Source organism: Coptis chinensis, chromosome 9, assembly GCF_015680905.1.
Source record: "Coptis chinensis isolate HL-2020 chromosome 9, ASM1568090v1, whole genome shotgun sequence".
NCBI lineage: Eukaryota > Viridiplantae > Streptophyta > Magnoliopsida > Ranunculales > Ranunculaceae > Coptis > Coptis chinensis.
The window spans coordinates 32606358-32624402 of record NC_141464.1 but is presented as its reverse complement, the minus strand read 5'-3'; the positions used below and the strand labels follow the sequence as shown (position 1 = coordinate 32624402).

The 18045-nt window shown below is 38.5% G+C and overlaps 1 protein-coding gene and 1 pseudogene across 3 annotated transcripts; one reads left to right on the top strand and one right to left on the bottom strand.

The window, feature by feature from the left end:
- Positions 1–892: 892 nt before the first annotated feature.
- Positions 893–2489, top strand: LOC147475605 (uncharacterized; annotated as a pseudogene). The gene has a single exon (XR_015209727.1). The product of XR_015209727.1 is annotated as an uncharacterized LOC147475605 (transcript).
- Positions 2154–18039, bottom strand: LOC147475604 (alpha/beta-Hydrolases superfamily protein). Of its 2 annotated transcripts, none has more exons than XM_086584301.1 (5): positions 17645–18039; positions 17393–17535; positions 17171–17300; positions 8339–8530; positions 2154–2550 (listed from the first exon to the last, which is right to left on the bottom strand). In XM_086584301.1, exons 1-5 carry the CDS (start codon positions 17789–17791, stop codon positions 2341–2343), a joined length of 822 nt encoding a protein of 273 aa, XP_086440427.1. In that variant the 5' UTR covers positions 17792–18039; the 3' UTR covers positions 2154–2340. The 2 variants fall into 2 exon arrangements, with proteins under 2 accessions (XP_086440427.1, XP_086440429.1); XM_086584303.1 differs by lacking the exon at positions 2154–2550 and adding an exon at positions 2724–3277 and having other exon boundaries at positions 17645–17871.
- Positions 18040–18045: the final 6 nt, after the last annotated feature.

Genomic DNA, 18045 nt, shown 5'->3' with positions numbered 1-18045 from the left:
TTGTTAAAAATGCCTCCTAAAAGAAACACAACAAACAAGGTAGTAGCGAACGAAGGGAGCAGTTTTCAGGTTGCTTCCAAGACTAATGAGAGAAGAACCAGAAGATCAGTTAGTAGAGTAAGAGAGAAAGTAGAGGAGATTCAAGAGGAACAGAGAAGAACCAGAAGATCAGTTAGTAGAGTAAGGGAGGAAGTAGAAGAGATTCAAGAGGAAGAGTTATCTTTACATATTCTGTTGCGCAAGTTTCAAGAGTTGGAGAAACAAAACAAATACTTGATACAATAAAACAAAGGCTATGTGGGAGATGAATGCGAAACTTTCGCAGCAAGATTTATATGGAAAAGATGGAGAAGGGTAATCATCGGATAGTCTAATTACTAGGCAGAGCCATCAAGAAGAAGTCCCCTCTATAACAAAGAAAGGCCAGAACGTAGTGCGTAAAGAAGAGGACTTGCATGTAGTTCGGCCGATAATAAAAGAAATAATTGAAGAGATGATGATGAAACAATTTGGAGATGAGTTCTCATTCTACTCCATTCTCCATCTCCTCCATCTACCATTTTATTATACAATTCTAATGAGGAACTACGTCTGACTTGATTCAAATTCACCTGAGAACTTGATATGTCGGCAGCTCGCACAGACCGGAACTCAGTCAAATCAACACTCAACCCTCATTTTCCTCCTATTTCTCCCATTTTTCTAGAATTTTAAGGTTCTCCACAAAATAGACCTTTATACTGCTTTTGCAATAACCAATATGATACTCAATCTAATATTTCTGAAAACCTCTCATCATCAGCAAATATGTTGATCACTCTTCTTAGAACTCCAAACTGTTCACCTATATCAGTAAATGAATCTTGTTTACGTATTTGGTTTGTACTAATGTCCTTATTTATTTTTTCCTTTCTTGAACATCGTAGCAGCACAATCAAGCCTTTGTAGATCGTCGTGTGGTGATATCCCAATCAACTACCCGTTAAGTATTGATGATGGATGTGGGAGTTCAAATTATCGGCATATGCTTGTCTGCTCGGACACAGGGAAACTTGAGTTTCCAACACCTTCTGGTAGATACCCCCAGCTCAGAATATAAGCTATTCTGATCCCCACATCCTAGTTTCTGATCCATTCATGTGGAAGTGTGAAGATGGTGACAACTTCCGCCCAAATAGACCATTTAGTCTCGACACAAAAACACTTTAACCTCTCTACTAAGAATGACTACCTCTTCTTTCACTGTGGCGAAAAATATGTCATTATTGAGCCCAAGCCAACTTTCTGTGAAAGATTCCCTGATCGGTGTGATTCATCCTGCAATAGCGCAAGCTATCTATGTCGACACCTGCCTGGTTGTCCAATGGCATTAAATGGAGGAAGTTCATGTTGTTCTTACTATCCTAAAGCTGTAGAGTCACTAAGGTTAATGCTACGTTACTGTGCATCATATACCAGTGTCTACTGGAGAACTATTGGTGTAGATCCTCCTTACGATCAGATCCCTGAGTATGGGATTCGGGTTGATTTTGATATTCCTGTCACCACGCATTGCCTTCAGTGCGAGGACAGACAATTTGAAAGGTGGTGGAATGTGGGCTCGAAAATCAATCGCAAAAGTTCTTGTGTCAATGCGACTATCTATTGCACAGGTATGTTACTATGACACTGCCAACTGCACTCTGCCCTTTTTATGTTCAGATCAATAGCGTACAGTCTACGCTACTATAATTTCAGGACAAGTAACTGTGTCGTGTATTTTTAGATCAGTGTGTATTACTGTGTAGTGAGTAGGACTTAACTATATGGTTATTGGCATTTGAGATGGTTGACTTATTTAACTATAAGAACTGTGATACTACTATTTGCTAGTCTTACAAGTTACAACAGAAAATTTTCTCCGAGGCAAATGCATCTTGCCCGTGCAGATCCTGGATATTCAAGGCATGGTAACAGAATACCAGGTGTGTTATATCTCAAGGGATAGGGCAGCTGTTGGACATTTGAAGGATAGGACTCTCGAAGAGATATTGGGCGCTATTTCTTTGGGCAGGCTGCTAGTTGGTGAGAACTTCTCCACCACCCCCATTGCGACTAAAAATGACCCCCTTCTCCAGCTCCAGTTAAGATTACAGAATTATTTTCACCCCATAGAAACAAGGACTACCACATGGCATTACAAGGCCTACCAAATGGCAGCATTTGATAAACTATATAGTGGCATTACAGAGGAGACGGATCTCGTCATTATTAGGTCTCAATAAAGCAGTATGCCAAAGTTCTAAAGATAACTAAGAAGGTAATATGTAACTTCAATTAAGTGATGCTCTCCAGTCACACTCATGGAGACAAGTACTGACTCATCCATGAACTGAAGCGAGACCATGCCAGCTCTACAGCACCTTCATCCTCATCATCCAAGCCCATGCCCTTCCTCCTCTTGATACCATCAGTGGATCTGTTCATGAAAGCATGTCCATTGCCAGGATATATGTGTACCTCGTGAGGAACTCCAGATAACTGAAGTTTTTCCTCCAAAGATTTCGCAGCCTGAAATTCAAAACTCAAAATTTTTACTGAGAAACAGTTTTCCTTCAGTTGCTAATATCTCTCAACTATATTGAATATCGCTAAACAAACAAAATAAATTAATAACACTTGGACATGGGATCAAAAAACACGGAAGGTAGTTACTACTGATTTAGTTCCATTGTTTCTTCTAATTTCATATATTTCAAGGTGATCATACGCATTGAACTTTTAAGTGAGAACCATAAACAAAAACACTCTTTACACCCACAAGTCGTCAAGACCTACGATTTCAATATCTTAAATGGAGATTAGCACATCTTGAATTGAAAGTTGGGTAGATTTCATTTATGCCAACAATATGACCGTTTTCAACAAAACTGGCTTTCAAGAAAGTTTGATTGGAGTAGGTGTTTTTTAACCAGCAAAAGAATAATTTATAAATAATAATAGGTTTGACAGAGAGAACCACACATATATCAATAATTTAAAACCATTACATTATGAACAACTAAAAGACTACCCCCTCACAACCAAACATAAGCTTATCCATTCTTATGTCTTTCATCGCAGGATAGGCAAACACCCAATTCCAACGACTGACTTTATATTCCCTTAAATTCTATCATAAAATTCACTTTGTCTTTGAATATTTTGCTATTCCTTTCCAACCAAATCCCCCAACAGATAGCATGAAATAGAACTTTCCAACAACCAACCAGCCGATGTTAGATTAGTGCATTTCCATCTGGTGAAAAAAATCATTAGAGGGTCCAACACAAGCTGACATCTAAAAGAAGAAAGAAACCATCGCCAAATTAAATATCTATTGAAATCGAACAACTCAAGAATGATCATGGTGATAGGAATTGTGAAGAGTGAAAGGAAATAGATATGAAGACTCGAGAGAGTCGATTTAATGAGAATGATCCTCCCTCCTTTAGAAAGATATTTTCTCTTTCATACTGCCGATCTTTTCCTGAACCTGTCAAATACAGGAGACCAAACCGACTTCGATTTAAAAGGCGCAGCTAGAAGGAGCCCAAGATAGGCTGAAGGCAGGGAACCCACTTTACATCCCAAATACTCGGCATAACACAACACATCAGGAGCAATATTGATGCAGTAACATACTTTTACTAAATTAAAGTGCAAACCTGCTACAGTCTCAAACCAGATAAAAAGCGCTCTCAAAATTTTCATTTGTTCCATGCTATGATCAATAAACACCAAAGTATCGTCAGCATACAGCAGAATAGGGATTATGGAGTTGGGAAGGACGCACATGGAAGCTATGAAGCGTGAAAAACAGAGAACGGAAGGAAGTGGTGCAAAGTCGGTAGCTAGTTGTTATGCAAGTTATGGTAGTGAGATCGGACAGGTGGCGAAATCTGAAGGAACAGAAATAAATGACATCAACATGGGCTAGAGTGATGGTGGGACTGCCGAAGGGAAGGACGTGGGAACTCAGTGGGGGTCCAGGAACGGATCTGAGGTTAGTAAGAAAAGGGTGGTGGATGGGCCAAAGGAAAGAAGGTTTGAAGAAACCAAGAAAAGGAGTCCAAAGAGTAAGGAATGGCCAAGCCCGCAATCAGATAGAGTTAAACACAAGAGGAGAGGTCAGGGGTTGGGCAATGGCTCGGTAAAATTGGAGAAGTTTTTGGCTGAGCCATAAGGGGAAGGCGGTAAAAAAGAAAAAAGGAAGCCTTTGAAAATCTATGAGAGAATAAGGACGAAGAAAGAAAAGCAAGAAGCAAAGAGCCTTGGCCGCAGCAGGTGGCGGAAACTAAAAGGGATCAAGATGGAGGTAGTGGTCGACAAGAAGATTTGTAGAAAGTCGAGAGAAGAAAATAAGTTATTCAAGAGGTGGGTAGAGTGAATAAGGTGAAGTAGTGCGGGGCAACAGCGGCGGCGTAAAGACCGTGAGCTCGAAAGAAAAGCAATAGGAGCTGTGGGGAAAGATAGGGTATCAAGGTCAACCAAAGCAAGCAGAAAGTAGTGAAGCTTCTTGAGGAGATGGAGAAGAGTAGGAAGGAGGAAGATATGGTCGAAGATACCAATTTTTCATCGGAGGATAGCAGTGACTTCGATGACCTGGATGATGAACACAGTGAGGACAACCATTTGCGATTCAGCTGTTCGGAGGAGGACATTGGGGTAGACGATGAGGTTGAAAAAGGATGATTAGAGGATGACGGGAAGGGTGGTAGTTGCAGTAGTTTCCACTCCTTTAAGAAAAGCTTATGTTGCTGAAGTTTTTCCTCTACACAATACCAGACATAGCAGTCACTTGCATGCTGTTCCACCACTGCTCCATTAGAGGAACTAACACTTACCTTTTCCAGCCATATAATTTCAAATCTGAAGGGTCTAGGACATCTCCCCCCCCCCCCCCACCCACCCACCCCCATAATTGCAACTCTGAAGCATACTCATGCGATGGTCTGAGAAATGGTACCGAAGAGCAAGCTCTGAATAATCACCAAAATATCAATCCAAGCAGGAGATGCTAAAATCTATCCAGTCGACTCATAATATGTACATTATGCCTGATTAGAATAAGAAAATTGAGCATCCATAAGAGTAAAATCCATCAGCCCACAATTATTGATGAATTGATTGAACAATGACAGGCTTCTACTGCAGCCACCCGTTCTCTCAATAGAAAATCTGATCAAGTTAAAATCTCCTCCCACACACCAGGATGATCCGACTAACCAGCTACGTCCTCTAACTCAGACCAGAATTGCATTTTATCAGCTTCATCCACAGGACCATGCACATTAGTGAAATCCCACCTATAGTTGCCTACGTTTAGACTATTTAATATCAAAATAGCGAAAGCACCTTTTAAACATTCCTCCACCGAAATTCTATCACTGTCCCAAATCAAAACTAAACCACATAGACCAGCTTTACCAATCGAAGCAAAGTCCCAATTACGAGCTGTTCTGCACACAAATATTTAATAAGTTTCTGATAACAAGTCTCTCTTTTAGTTTCTTGCTGTGCCACAATTAATGATTGAATTTACGGACGACCCTCCTCAACCGAGTTGCTTTGTCTTTATTTTGGGAACCCCTCATGTTCAAGTATATAATGTTATAACTCATTATTACCAGAAACCTCCCTATGATCAGAAACCAAATTTTTATTTCTCATACACCCGTACTCTTCTTGCGCACGAACGTTCCCTTGAAGAATCACCATTGACTGAGTTGTCAAAACTATCAGGTATAATCTCCTCAAACAAATCTTGATCATCAAAATCACTCCCATCAATATCTAAAAATGTAACCCAAATCTTCGTTGACTGACTTGTTTCATCGTCAGCTAGACCATAAAAAATACCTACATTTTCATCCTCACAGTTCTCTTTATCAGCTTGTTGAACAGATAAGCGAGATGACGTTCTCTCCTCAACATTGATTGGTTTGTCTCTCCCCATAATCTGCTCACAAGGATTTTTTGCCATGCCATCAAAAGAATCAGGATGTCTAGAGACTAATGGACTTGGATGTATCCCATTAAGCACTTAGTTCACCGCTTGCCCACCAGCCACAATTACGGTATTAAGCCTCCCACGCGAAACTCCATCTTGGAAGGAGCTGATCCCCTATTCCTACTGTTCACCTTAACTTGTTGCTGAACAATCCTACGGTCCTGATGAGAAACTGTACGACCTCAAGATCTGGTTACTTCAGCGTAAGAATGCCCAGAAATAAACTGATTTAAAACATGATCCTGCTCACCTCACCCCTAACCTCTGGTGCCTTTGCGAACTGCACTTCATAAAATGCAGGCAGGACCCTTATAGGATAAGTAACACCTCTGTCAATCAAAGGTAAAATGTAATGAAACTTGAGAAGATCACATCTGTTAACATGAATTCTGACCCTTGAATCTCATTAAACACGCCACCACTTTCATCAACTTTCAGCATCACTCCAAAGCTTAAACACAAAGACGCATTAGAATGAATTGTGGAAGAAGTAGATCTCCGCCGTTAAGCTTCAGCCTAAAGTCATATAATTTGACAATTTGAACTCTAAGAAGGTGAACAACTTCAGCTTCACTCTCCAATTCCATTAAACATTCCCGGCCATTAATAACAGTAAGAGCAAACAGGATCAGTCTGAATGTTTCTACAAACAGGTTGGAATATTAGCACAATTAGTGAGGTTCTCCTTTTATCCCACCACCAAAGCACCAGATCTCAGCCTCTCCACTCTATTAGACTATTAGAGAAACCATTTCTAAATAGGGTAACCCTATGAATATTTTTCGAGATAAAAAGCAACGAGATGAATTCACCATACTTGTTCTCTCTGAGATTCAGAAGCAAATCAATGTCGTTCAATCTTTTCTTTCCCAAAAAATGAGATTGTACTTCATGCCCTTATAAAGCAGAAATATTTTTACCAATTTATTTACCATGGGCCATGGAGAAAGAAAAATCAACTTTGATTGATAAGCCTCTAACTCTGTGGATCAACCTCACCATGCCATCTACTGTCTCATCAAATTAAAGCGATATACAGTCTATTGCAAATTTGCAATGATCTTCCTGCGATTCCTCATTTTCTATTGGAGACCTTAGAAACCTCAAATCTTGGAATTTTACCAACTAGATGCAAGATAAAGGAACATCACCTCCAAGTTATACATTCTTCTTGACTGAAGTACCCTAATAGTATTAAAGTTTTTTCATAAGTATACTATATTAGAAGTAAGACTGGGGCGTCTGATGTCTCCGAGTTACAAAAGACACTACCTCCTCAAAATGTGTTTTCTTCCTTCCTATCCAAACACATATCTGCAAAAGACATGAAGCTCCAGATCCTGCTGCCTGTCTGAGAGAGAAACCTCAAGAACCACAATGCTAAAAGGTCCTTACCTGACCGTAGGAAGACCCAGTACATGCCTGACAATGAGAAAAAAGTGCAGCAAACCTTCCGCGAAAAAGGACGATGGATAAGGGTCTGATCAACAGATTCACCATTTGCTAGACATAAGGAGCAACGATTTAAGATTACATTCTAGAGTTTTCTCTTCCTAAGATTAACGATTGTTAGGATTTTACCTAATGAAGCACACAAAGCAATCTTACATGGTACCTTAGACCCAAATGCAAAATTTCAGAAAATTACAAATAAGTCTAGCATGAAGACTGGTGGGAAAGAAGGGCAGAGCAAAAAAAATAAATAGATAAATAATAATAATAATCATCTAGAGAACTACCCCTTGTTGTCAGTAGACACCAATTGCTAATCTTTGTCTGGTCTTGCTAAAGGGAAGGTGTCCAGTCTTTCCTTGGGTAAACGACACTCATGACATCCTTGTCAGGGAGAGCAGCGTGAAAGCCTAGGTTCCAACCAATAAACCCATTATCCACCAACATGAAACAACAATTCAGCCGACTTATTTGGGATTCAGAAAGGGCAAATATAACCTAGGGAACACCAAGAACAGTGGTCTCTCAATCCAAATATCTTCCGAATTATATACTCAAGGTGAAGTATATTGTATAATAATGAGTGCAGTTGTGCAGCACAGAAATAGAGGTACCCCACAGCTGAGGTAAGTTTGCAAGGGAAGCACCTCATGCCCACGTAAATACCTATCAATCAATTTGTGATATAACCAAAGAGACAAATATCACTTAAAAAACACTTTCCAGATAGAGCATTGGTAGTGTTTCCTTCGAATACAACAAAATCAAATTTAAAAACCTCGGTTGATCAAAACACTGGAAATGCCCAACCCTGGTGCAATTGAAAAGATAAAGCAGAATAAGAGACTACCATACCGTGACATCTGAAAATCCAACAAAGCTATCAAGCTCCCCAAAATGAGCCTGCACTGGTGCTTTAGCTTGGGAGGGATCTGCAAGTTCTGATGAAGGAATGCCATAGAAAGCCACCACAGCATCTATTTCACGAACCAAAACAGCACTTGCAAGGGCCAGAGCACCACCCATGCAGTATCCTGTTGCACCTACCTGTCGTAGAAGACGCGAAAAGGTTATTAGATTGACTTCGCCTCAATTCTAACTGATGAAAATGCAGATGCTGTAATTCAACCAATCATGATGAAAGACATAATATTGCCACACCAGTAATAAGTTATTTAGAGTAATGTGCCCAAAACAGTAATTGAAATAAGGCTAAAGATGATAATGAATAATGACAGATTACCTGAAAACAACTTCACTCGACAAGTGCCAAGAAAAGCATTATAACAAAGACAAGAGTTGAAGGAACACAAAGCAGTATTATCCACATGATACATCCTGCTTTCCGAAAAAGACAACTCTCAAGTCTCAACACTCAACCTCAGTGAATTGACATTCATTGATTCTATTGTCAAACCAAACAGCAAACACTAGATGATGAGCTCCAACAAGGTGATGTTAATGCTGTTAGGGATAACAGCACAAACTTCAACATGCTGTGTCGGTGTGTCCTTTTGGAATTCAATAAACTGGTGTTTGTCCACAGGACTTTCTGATTTGACTTTGTTCAGAAGAGCAGTTAGAACTATTTATTTTCCTGTTCACTACATATTGGTTGTAATTTTAATATTTCGGGTTGAAGATTAAGATTGGGCATGATTTTTCATATTTTTCTGTTCACTACATATTTATGGTTCACTACATAATTTTAAGAGACAATTGGAAAAGGAGAACCAGTTGAAGATTAAGATTGGTAATTTGGAATAAAATTGAAGAAGAAGAATCAAGTCATTTTCCTTTTGATTGTTATTTTCATTATGTTTATGCATTTGTCCCTTTGAATTTTGAACTTTACTTTACCTTGATTGTGGTGCACATCTCATTCGTTTTCCAATTTTCGCATCTATTGGTTATGTATTAGAAAATACTGTTAACTGGCCTTCTAGCACTGTATCCTTTAGAGGTAAACTAGAATATAAATGGGTGAAAACTTCTACGCGTAAGTAATACGTTTAGAGGTTTTTTTAACTTAAAAACGAGTACTTGCAAGTTTGGACTTTTGAAGTAATTGGTAAAGAACTGTTAAACTTGTGTTCCCATACTATAGCTGTAGTTTCGCAGAATAAGAGTACTATATTGAGGTCAATAGTAATTCTAGGAAGCATTAAAAAAAACCACTAAAGTACATTTTCACTGCTAAGAGTATTTCGTTTTTGAAGTAATTAGGGAAGTACTGTTACCCAGCTGTTCCCAAACTATAACCATAGTTTTACAGGATAAAAGTACTACATCAATATTAAGGGTACTTTTTGGTACTATTAGAACAGACAAAAGTACGTTTTCATTGTAGTAATACGATTAGTTGTCCTTTTTCATCAACAAAGAGTATTCCATGCTTGAAGTAATAAGTGAAGTACTGTTACACAGTTGTTCCCAAACTGTAACTGTATTTTCTCAAGGTCAGAGTACTGTGTCTAGGTTAATGGTACTTCTTGGTAGAATTACAAAACAGTAAAGTAGTTTTTCACGGCAGTAATAGCTTCATGGTTTGAGGGCCGGGCTAGCTCGGCCCCGGCCCGTTTTACACCCCTAAATTGATATAGCAGTTGCTGTTGTAACCCCAACAGGCTCACAACGAGGAATTCCAGACTTTGAATACAAATGTCTAAAGACTACGCTCAAGGAAGTTCTCCACGGTCAAAGCACGGACGTAATCAAGCTTTTTCTGGCTCTCATCCAAAAGCCCATATTCTTCATCCATCTCTGAATAGCATCCTTAAAATTACAAGAAGGATTCTTCTCATCGCCAAGACTAAAGATTTCTCGGGATGCAACTGACAACTGCAAGTTCGAATGATCCTAGAAACTTTCTCTTCAGTATTTTCATGGAAGTTCTCCACAGACAAAGCAAGTGCTACTCTCACTGCGCTGACCACTGCAACCTTGTTAATTAAAGACTCACTTTTGGACTCGCAGTCCATCATTACAGATGTGATTGACAACAGCAAGTTCGACTGATCCTAGAAACTGGTTTCTCTTCAGTACTTTCATGAAAGTTCTTAACAGTCAAAGTAAGTGCTACTCTCATGTTGCACTGACCACTGCAACCTTGTTAATTCAATACTCACATTTGAAGACTCACAGTCCCATCATAGCACAAGACAACATCTCGAAGAACAGTCTTTAAGTTTTTAAATAAGGTTCCCGGTTCATTTAAACCTCTAAACAAACGAACAAGCACTTCTCTTGAGTAAATAGAATGTACCAAATCCTCATAGTGTCTGAAGACAACGCTCAAGGAAGTTATCCATGATCAAAGATAGGACATAATCAATTAAATTTATGTCTAGCTATATCAATTAACAACAAAATTATTTAAGAAATTGTTTATAAGTAATACCAATTAAAATTCAAGTAGCATACCATAGTAGAGGACATCTTTGATACGTCAGGATAAAAATAGGAACTACACAAAAAAAGAAGCTTCTTGGGCATCCAATTAATCTCTCCGGCAACAAATTCACATACGCATAATAATCTACAAGGAAAAACATAAATTCATAACCCACCTTGTGTGGGAAAAAAAAGAAACGTTAAAGCTTACATCACCATCCACCTATCCAATGGGGTTTAACAATGTTAAGAAATGTAACGATGTACGTCAACAAAAAATCTTTAAAAAGGATGTCCCAATCATTAGAACAATGTTATTCTCCATTGCAGCACTCCTGAGTTCAGAAAACATTTTATCGCCGTTCATTTACTCTTTAGTCTCTGCTTGTTGCTCTTTGCTCGGGAAATAGAGAATTTTTTTGGAGAAGTATGTTATCAATTTTTCATTAGTCAAAGTCAAGACCAACTTCTGGACATATTCGTCTATTTCAGTCATGTGTGTCTTCCTTTCTATTACATTTCTCCTCTACATTTGTTTCTAAATTCTCAATTTCCGTGCTCACAAACGATTGCACATCAAACCACGCAAATGTTTACTTTGCTACTTTTTTTTGGAGTTGTACTGGAGGCTAGAGGTACCTGCATTTTGGATTCAGCATTTTTTCAACTCATTTTTTTCTTTAGTCTTCCATGGACACAACGTATTTGAAAAAATGTTTAATCCAAAATGGAAGTACCCTCCTACCTCCAGTATGGCTTCTCCAAAAACAAAAATAGCAAAACAAACATTTGATTGGTTTGATGTGTACTCATTTGTGAGCACGAAAATTGATAAGTTATAAACAAATACAAAGGATATAGGTAATAAAAAGAAAGCATACATACATGGCTAAAATAAACAAATATGTGCAGAAGTTGGTCTTGACTTTAACTGATGAAAAATTGATGATATACTTCTCCAAATTTATTCCCTATTTCCCGAGCAAAATACATAGAGCATAGAGACAATGAATGTGAATGGAGATAATAATGTTTTCCAAACTCATAATTGTTGTAATGGAGAATAACATTGATGACTGGAACATTCTTTATAAAGTTGTTTTGTTGATGGATGTTGATCTTGTCTCCGACCCTCTTACAATGTTACATTTCAAATCGTTGTTAAACCACAGTGGATGGGTGGACGGTATTATAAGCTTTTACAATTTGTCATTTTTATTTTTTATTTTTTTACGACTTTATGTTTTCCTTTGTAGATTATCAATGCGTATGTGGATTTGTTGAGGGAGCGATTAGCTAGAATCCCAGAGAAGCATTTTTTGTGTAATTCCTATGTTTATCCTAAGAAATTAGAGATGTCCACTACTACGGTGCACTGCACTACTTGAATTTTTGGTATTACTTATAAATAGTCTCTGAAATATTTTGTTGTTAAGTCATATAGTTGGAGAGTATGAAACATAGAATTAGTTGGTGGGGCATAAGAGAAATGGCTCTTATTCTCTACATCCTTGTTGATGTAGATTAAACTGGTGGAAACTTCAATTTATCAAATCTACTCTTGAATTAAACAAAACAACTAAAACTAAAACAAATCTTTATTTCTCTCTGTAATATTCTCAATAACACAACTCTCTGAAACCCTAACTATAAGCCCTTATTTATACTAACCCTAGAAAGCATAAATCAATAGGAACACAACATGTGTCACAACTAACTAATGGACTCAAACCATGGGCTTAGACTCAACTAAGGATGCATGCCCATGACACTGACAACAACAACTAATGTTCTACATCACTCTCCCCATGTTGAAAAAGCTTGTCCACAAGCTTGTTGACATAAAAACCCACAAATATGCAAAAGCTCTTCAAACTTCAAACTTGTATATGTCACCCTCCCGAGGTTCTGAGGAATTCGATCTCGAATCTTGTCCAAATATCGGCTCAAACAAATAACATGATACCACAATGCTGCTAGTACTCCTTTCTTGAAACACAACGAATACTGGAAGTCACGAAGTATGCGTTGAAGTGTTTTGTGGCTGCGAGCAAAAACCTTCTCAAAATTGGTTAGAAAAGGATCAATATAACCACCACTTAGTGCTTGCTGAGTTGGATGAACAAGACTTTCATAGATCTGGTCAGCAAGACGTCTTGGTTGCAAAGGAAGGTGATGAACTTGCTGATTGCGTTTGTTATCACGCTCAAAACATGACACAACGTGATTAAAAGGTTCACGAACTAATGGAGGAACCTCGACTGGATGGTCATGCTGGAGCCATTGTTCAACTTCGTTTACGCCCCTCTTTTGCGGTACGGTATGTCGGTAAGACACGGGTGAGGAGTCGAGTGACCAAACGTAACATCAAAAGGACGCAGTGGGTTGGTACCGGTGCGCAACTTTGTTCTAGCAAGGCGATATTTTGCGGGGTCTTTGGAATTATCAGTGTCTGGGCGTGCGTGTAGTAGTGACCAAGGTAGAGGCGAGTAATCTTGTAGTCACAATAGGCACCACCACTTCAAGACCTCTGCACGGAAAGAGCGTCAGAACCTAGAAAATTCTTGTTGAGGATAGCTTGGCATAAGCGCATATCCCAGATTAGGGTTAGGCGCATACTGTGGCACAGATTGATACTAACTAGGATTAATAAGGAGAATAACCTTGATACATCATCTGCTGCTGATAGAGATCTGGATAATAGCCGAATGGCATAGAAATTGGCGGTGTCTGAAAACTCTGAGAATGCACCATTAATGGTGGAACTTGTGACAGCTGCTGAAAAGGTAAACTAACTTCTAGAGAAACCCTAGAATTTTGTTGTTGGGCGGCTAGGAGCGCATTCAAGGCATCTTGCATAGCTTCAAACTTGGCATTCAAACCCTGATAATTTTCTTCTAGGTGTTTCATCTCTGGTTACTTGATATACGACATAAAAATTAAAACTTTGAACTTGAAAAAAGACAAAGACAAAAAATTAATTTTCGGGTGAACAGTAATACGATGAATAGTAATGTGTGAATAGTGTTCCCGATGAACAGTGTTTCGTGAACGATGAACAGTAACACGAAAAATTAAAACAAATAAAAAAAAAAAAAAATTGGATTTTATTCAAGAACGATTTGTGCTCCGATACCAAATGATGTAAATTAAACTGGCGGAAGCTTCAGTTTATCAAATCTACTCTTGAATTAAACAAAACAAACTAAAACTAAAACAAATTTTTATTTCTCTCTGTAATATTCTCAATAACACAACTCTCTGAAACCCTAACTATAAGCCCTTATTTATACTAACCCTAGAAAGCATAAACCAATAGGAACACAACATGTGTCACAACTAACTAATAGACTCAAACCATGGGCTTGGACTCAACTAAGGACGCATGCCCATGACACTGACAACAACAACTAATGTTCTACATCATTTGTCCTGCCGGACCTCCTCAAATGACATCCCATTTGAGTCATCCTTCAATAAAAACATTGCTAGAATCTATTCCAAGTCTAAGTCCAATTTCAGACTTTCAATACTGGTCATTAATGGCCTTTTTTTCTGGTCTAATGCGCATGAGGACATACCTTTTGAGTACTTTGTGTGTAGATGGGAGTCATTCATATACTGATTCCGATGTTTTTCTTTCTTTGTAGTAGGTTTCGAGGTGTGGAACCTAGGGAATGATCTCTTTTGTTTTTAAGTTTTCTTTTTTGTTATTTGTAGTTTGGATATCTCATCCTTTTTGTAATTGTTTTTCTTTTATCAATATATATGTCCTAATTTTACCGATAAAAAAAAAACTATGAACCATGTCAAATTGGGAACCATCATATCCTTATTTCCAAGTCCTTTGCTTTAGTCCATACGGATTTTCGAATCCAACCCAAACACCAGATACATGGTCACACACATTTTTCTGATGATAAGTTTTATAAGAAAATCTTGATCAATAAACGCACTAAAATTCTTTAGTATGACAATGTTTTGCGCTTCATAGTATACCCAGAATATTATGAGTTCGCTTTGTCATAATCATTGTATTATTCTTATGTTCCTTCCAAACTTCAACAAATCCCACGACCATTTACCTAACAATGCCTGATGGAAAACATACATATCAAAAAGAATCAATCCTCCATCTATTTCCCATGACAAGTCTTTCCCATCTAGCCAAGCGATTTTATGGTTGTCATCAAAACCTTCCTAGAGTTTTTCTTAACATTTTCTTCAATCCCATTGGCAACCACTCTTAGGAATGGAAAAAATAGACATAATGAACTGGGAGGCTCAACATTGTGCTCTTAATTAGAACTAGGCAAACCCCCTTCCTTTCAAATAAGTAATTATACTTTCAACAAACCAATTTAGCACTTTCTTATATAATCTGTAGTATTTGAATCCCAGGTCTAAGTCTTATTTCAGACTTTCAATATTGGACTATGAAGCATGTCAAATTGGGAACCATCATCCTTATTTCCAAGTCCTTTTCTTTAGTCCATACAGATTTTCTGATCAAACCCAAACACCGGTACATGGTCACACATTTTGTTGATGATTATCCTATAGTGACTTTTCTTATTGATAAGTCATACAAAACTGCCTCGCATAGTCATATTCTTCATAAGTTTTATAAGAAAGTCTTGATCAATAAACGCACTAAAATTCTTTAGTCTGAGAATGTTTTGGGCTTCAGAGTATACCCAGAATATTATGAGTTCGCTTTGTGATAATCATTGTATAATTTTGATGTTCCTTCCAAACTTCAACGAGTCCCACGGCCATTAACCTAACAATGGCTGATGGAAAACATACATCTCACAAAGAATCAATCCTCCATCTCTTTGGCATGACATGCCCTTTCCCATCTAGCCAAGTGATTTTATGGTTGTCATCCAAACCGTCCTAGAGTTTTTCTTAACATTTTCTTCAATCCCATTGGCAACCACTCTTAGGAATGGAAAAATTAGACATAACAAACTGGGAGGCTCGACATTGTGCTCTTAATTAGAACTAGGCAACTCTCCCCTCCCCCCGCAAGCCAATCTCTAGTATCCGGATCCCAGATGGATCTCAAGCCCCAAGAGGAAGACCCAAACAGCTACAGGAAAGAGAATTAGCCTCACATCCAAGAACAGAAGCCATATCCCCATGCTTATGAGAGCTATCCACACCATACGGCTTACTCTTCGACAGTTTAGCCTTAAAGACAAACACCTTCAAAACAACAGAAAATACCTACAAACCTAGGGAACATTGTTATGGAACCTGTGTTGCATGGGTACGGGACGGAGTGTCTGGTTTGGACACGGGTACGACGATTTGGACACGGCGAGATCTGAGAATTAGGGTCTGTTTTGCTTGTGTCCGGGTGTCCGTACCAGTGTCTGCAGGACACGGGTACGCGATACAGAGGAAATTAGGGCGTACCCATGCAACAGAGTATGGAACCATAATTTGGGGATAGGAACCTATGCGTTGTTATATGTGAGGGCTCCTCGCCTTGAGGAAGATCTGCAAACCGCGATACATGTGTCGGTGTCCGAACGACGACCCATATGAAATAGAACATGGGAACACAGCTAATTGAAATGAAAAGTATTACTATTCTTTAGCTACACAGCTAATTCTTAGGTTCAAGACCATACAAAGTGCCTCCTTACAAATATATAATTGTATCATGGAGTTGAAACTATGTTAATCAATTATTTTCTTAATCTTTTAGGGTATAGAAGAAACTCTAGTTTGAAATCGCATGAACAAATGCGTGCGTGCATGTGACATGACGGTCCGTAACACACGAATTATTTAAAGAACATGAAGTGTCCAAGTCACATAGCTCTAAAGTATCTAACCTGATCCATCTAAGCACCAATAAAAACCAGAGTATCAGCAACCTGCAAGTGAGAGACGCGGGCCTATCCTGTCTAACACTAAAATCCTCAATAATTCCTAACCTATTAGCTCTTGATATCATCCAATTTAACACCTCCACCTCCACCTTCAATAAGCAGGAGAGAAGAAAGGGCATCTCCTTGCCTAAGGCCTCTAGAACTCTCAAAAAAAAACAACGGGTTGTGAGACCTCTAGAACTCTCCTTGCCAAGGACACGAAAGTGAAGATATATAATTCCAAACCAAACTCCTCCACCTCTCACCAAATCCCATTCACCCGAGAATGTAGTATAGACCAAAACACCAACTGACATGATCATAAGATTATGTTAAATCAGAACTAATAAGATTGACCATCCATAATTTACTACTCCGTATTTACAGATAATATTTGTAAAGCATATACCTTCTGAGAACCATTTGCCTTGAGCCATTTAACTGAGGCTCTGATATCCTTAACAGCACCTTGCCAATCAAGATTACTCATCAAATGTTCAGCTTCTGCAACATCTAAACCAACCTTTCCACGATACAAGCTTGGCAAAAGCAAAAAAAAAAAAAAAAATGGTTATCAATTTATAGAATCACAAAAGCTAATATTTCATATAAAAGGGCAATGGAGTCTTACTCTGGGATGAGTGCTTTATAACCAGAACCCAATTGTGAAATTTTCAAAGCATGGTTCTTAACCTCAAAATCAACTCCCCACCACTCTTGTAACACCACTATCCCTGGGGCGTCTTCCTTTCCAACCACATACGCATCAAATGTCTGACAACAAGTCAATCTTTTCAGTCTCACACCACTACTAGCTCAACGCTCAATATTACTATTAATTAAATAAATGTTACTTTATGTAATAAATGAATAACATTCTTACAGTGCCTTCTCTCTGAATCTGAACTTTCTTGAACTGGGGAGACGTGGCAGAAGTAAACATCGTTGAACGGATTTGGAAACGAGGAGAGAGTGAACGTAATAGAGGAAATGATCTTGACAAGGCTTGACCACCACTCACTAATCCCATTCTTTGACTAGTTCGAGTCAGTTTGCACGTTGTTTCTCTCTAGAGTTTAGTCAACGGTCAAAATGCCGAAACTGACATTTCGACCATGAAATTGAAATTTTGACGGGCTTTAGTAGTTTAGTGTATCTACAATTTTCCAGTGGGCGTGGACGCGTGGCAGTACTTCCGAGTCAGAAATAGTGACTGTAAATTGGGTCAAAAGAAATGATTTGTGCTAATAAATAAGATTAACACAAAGAGCCAAAGATGCCTTG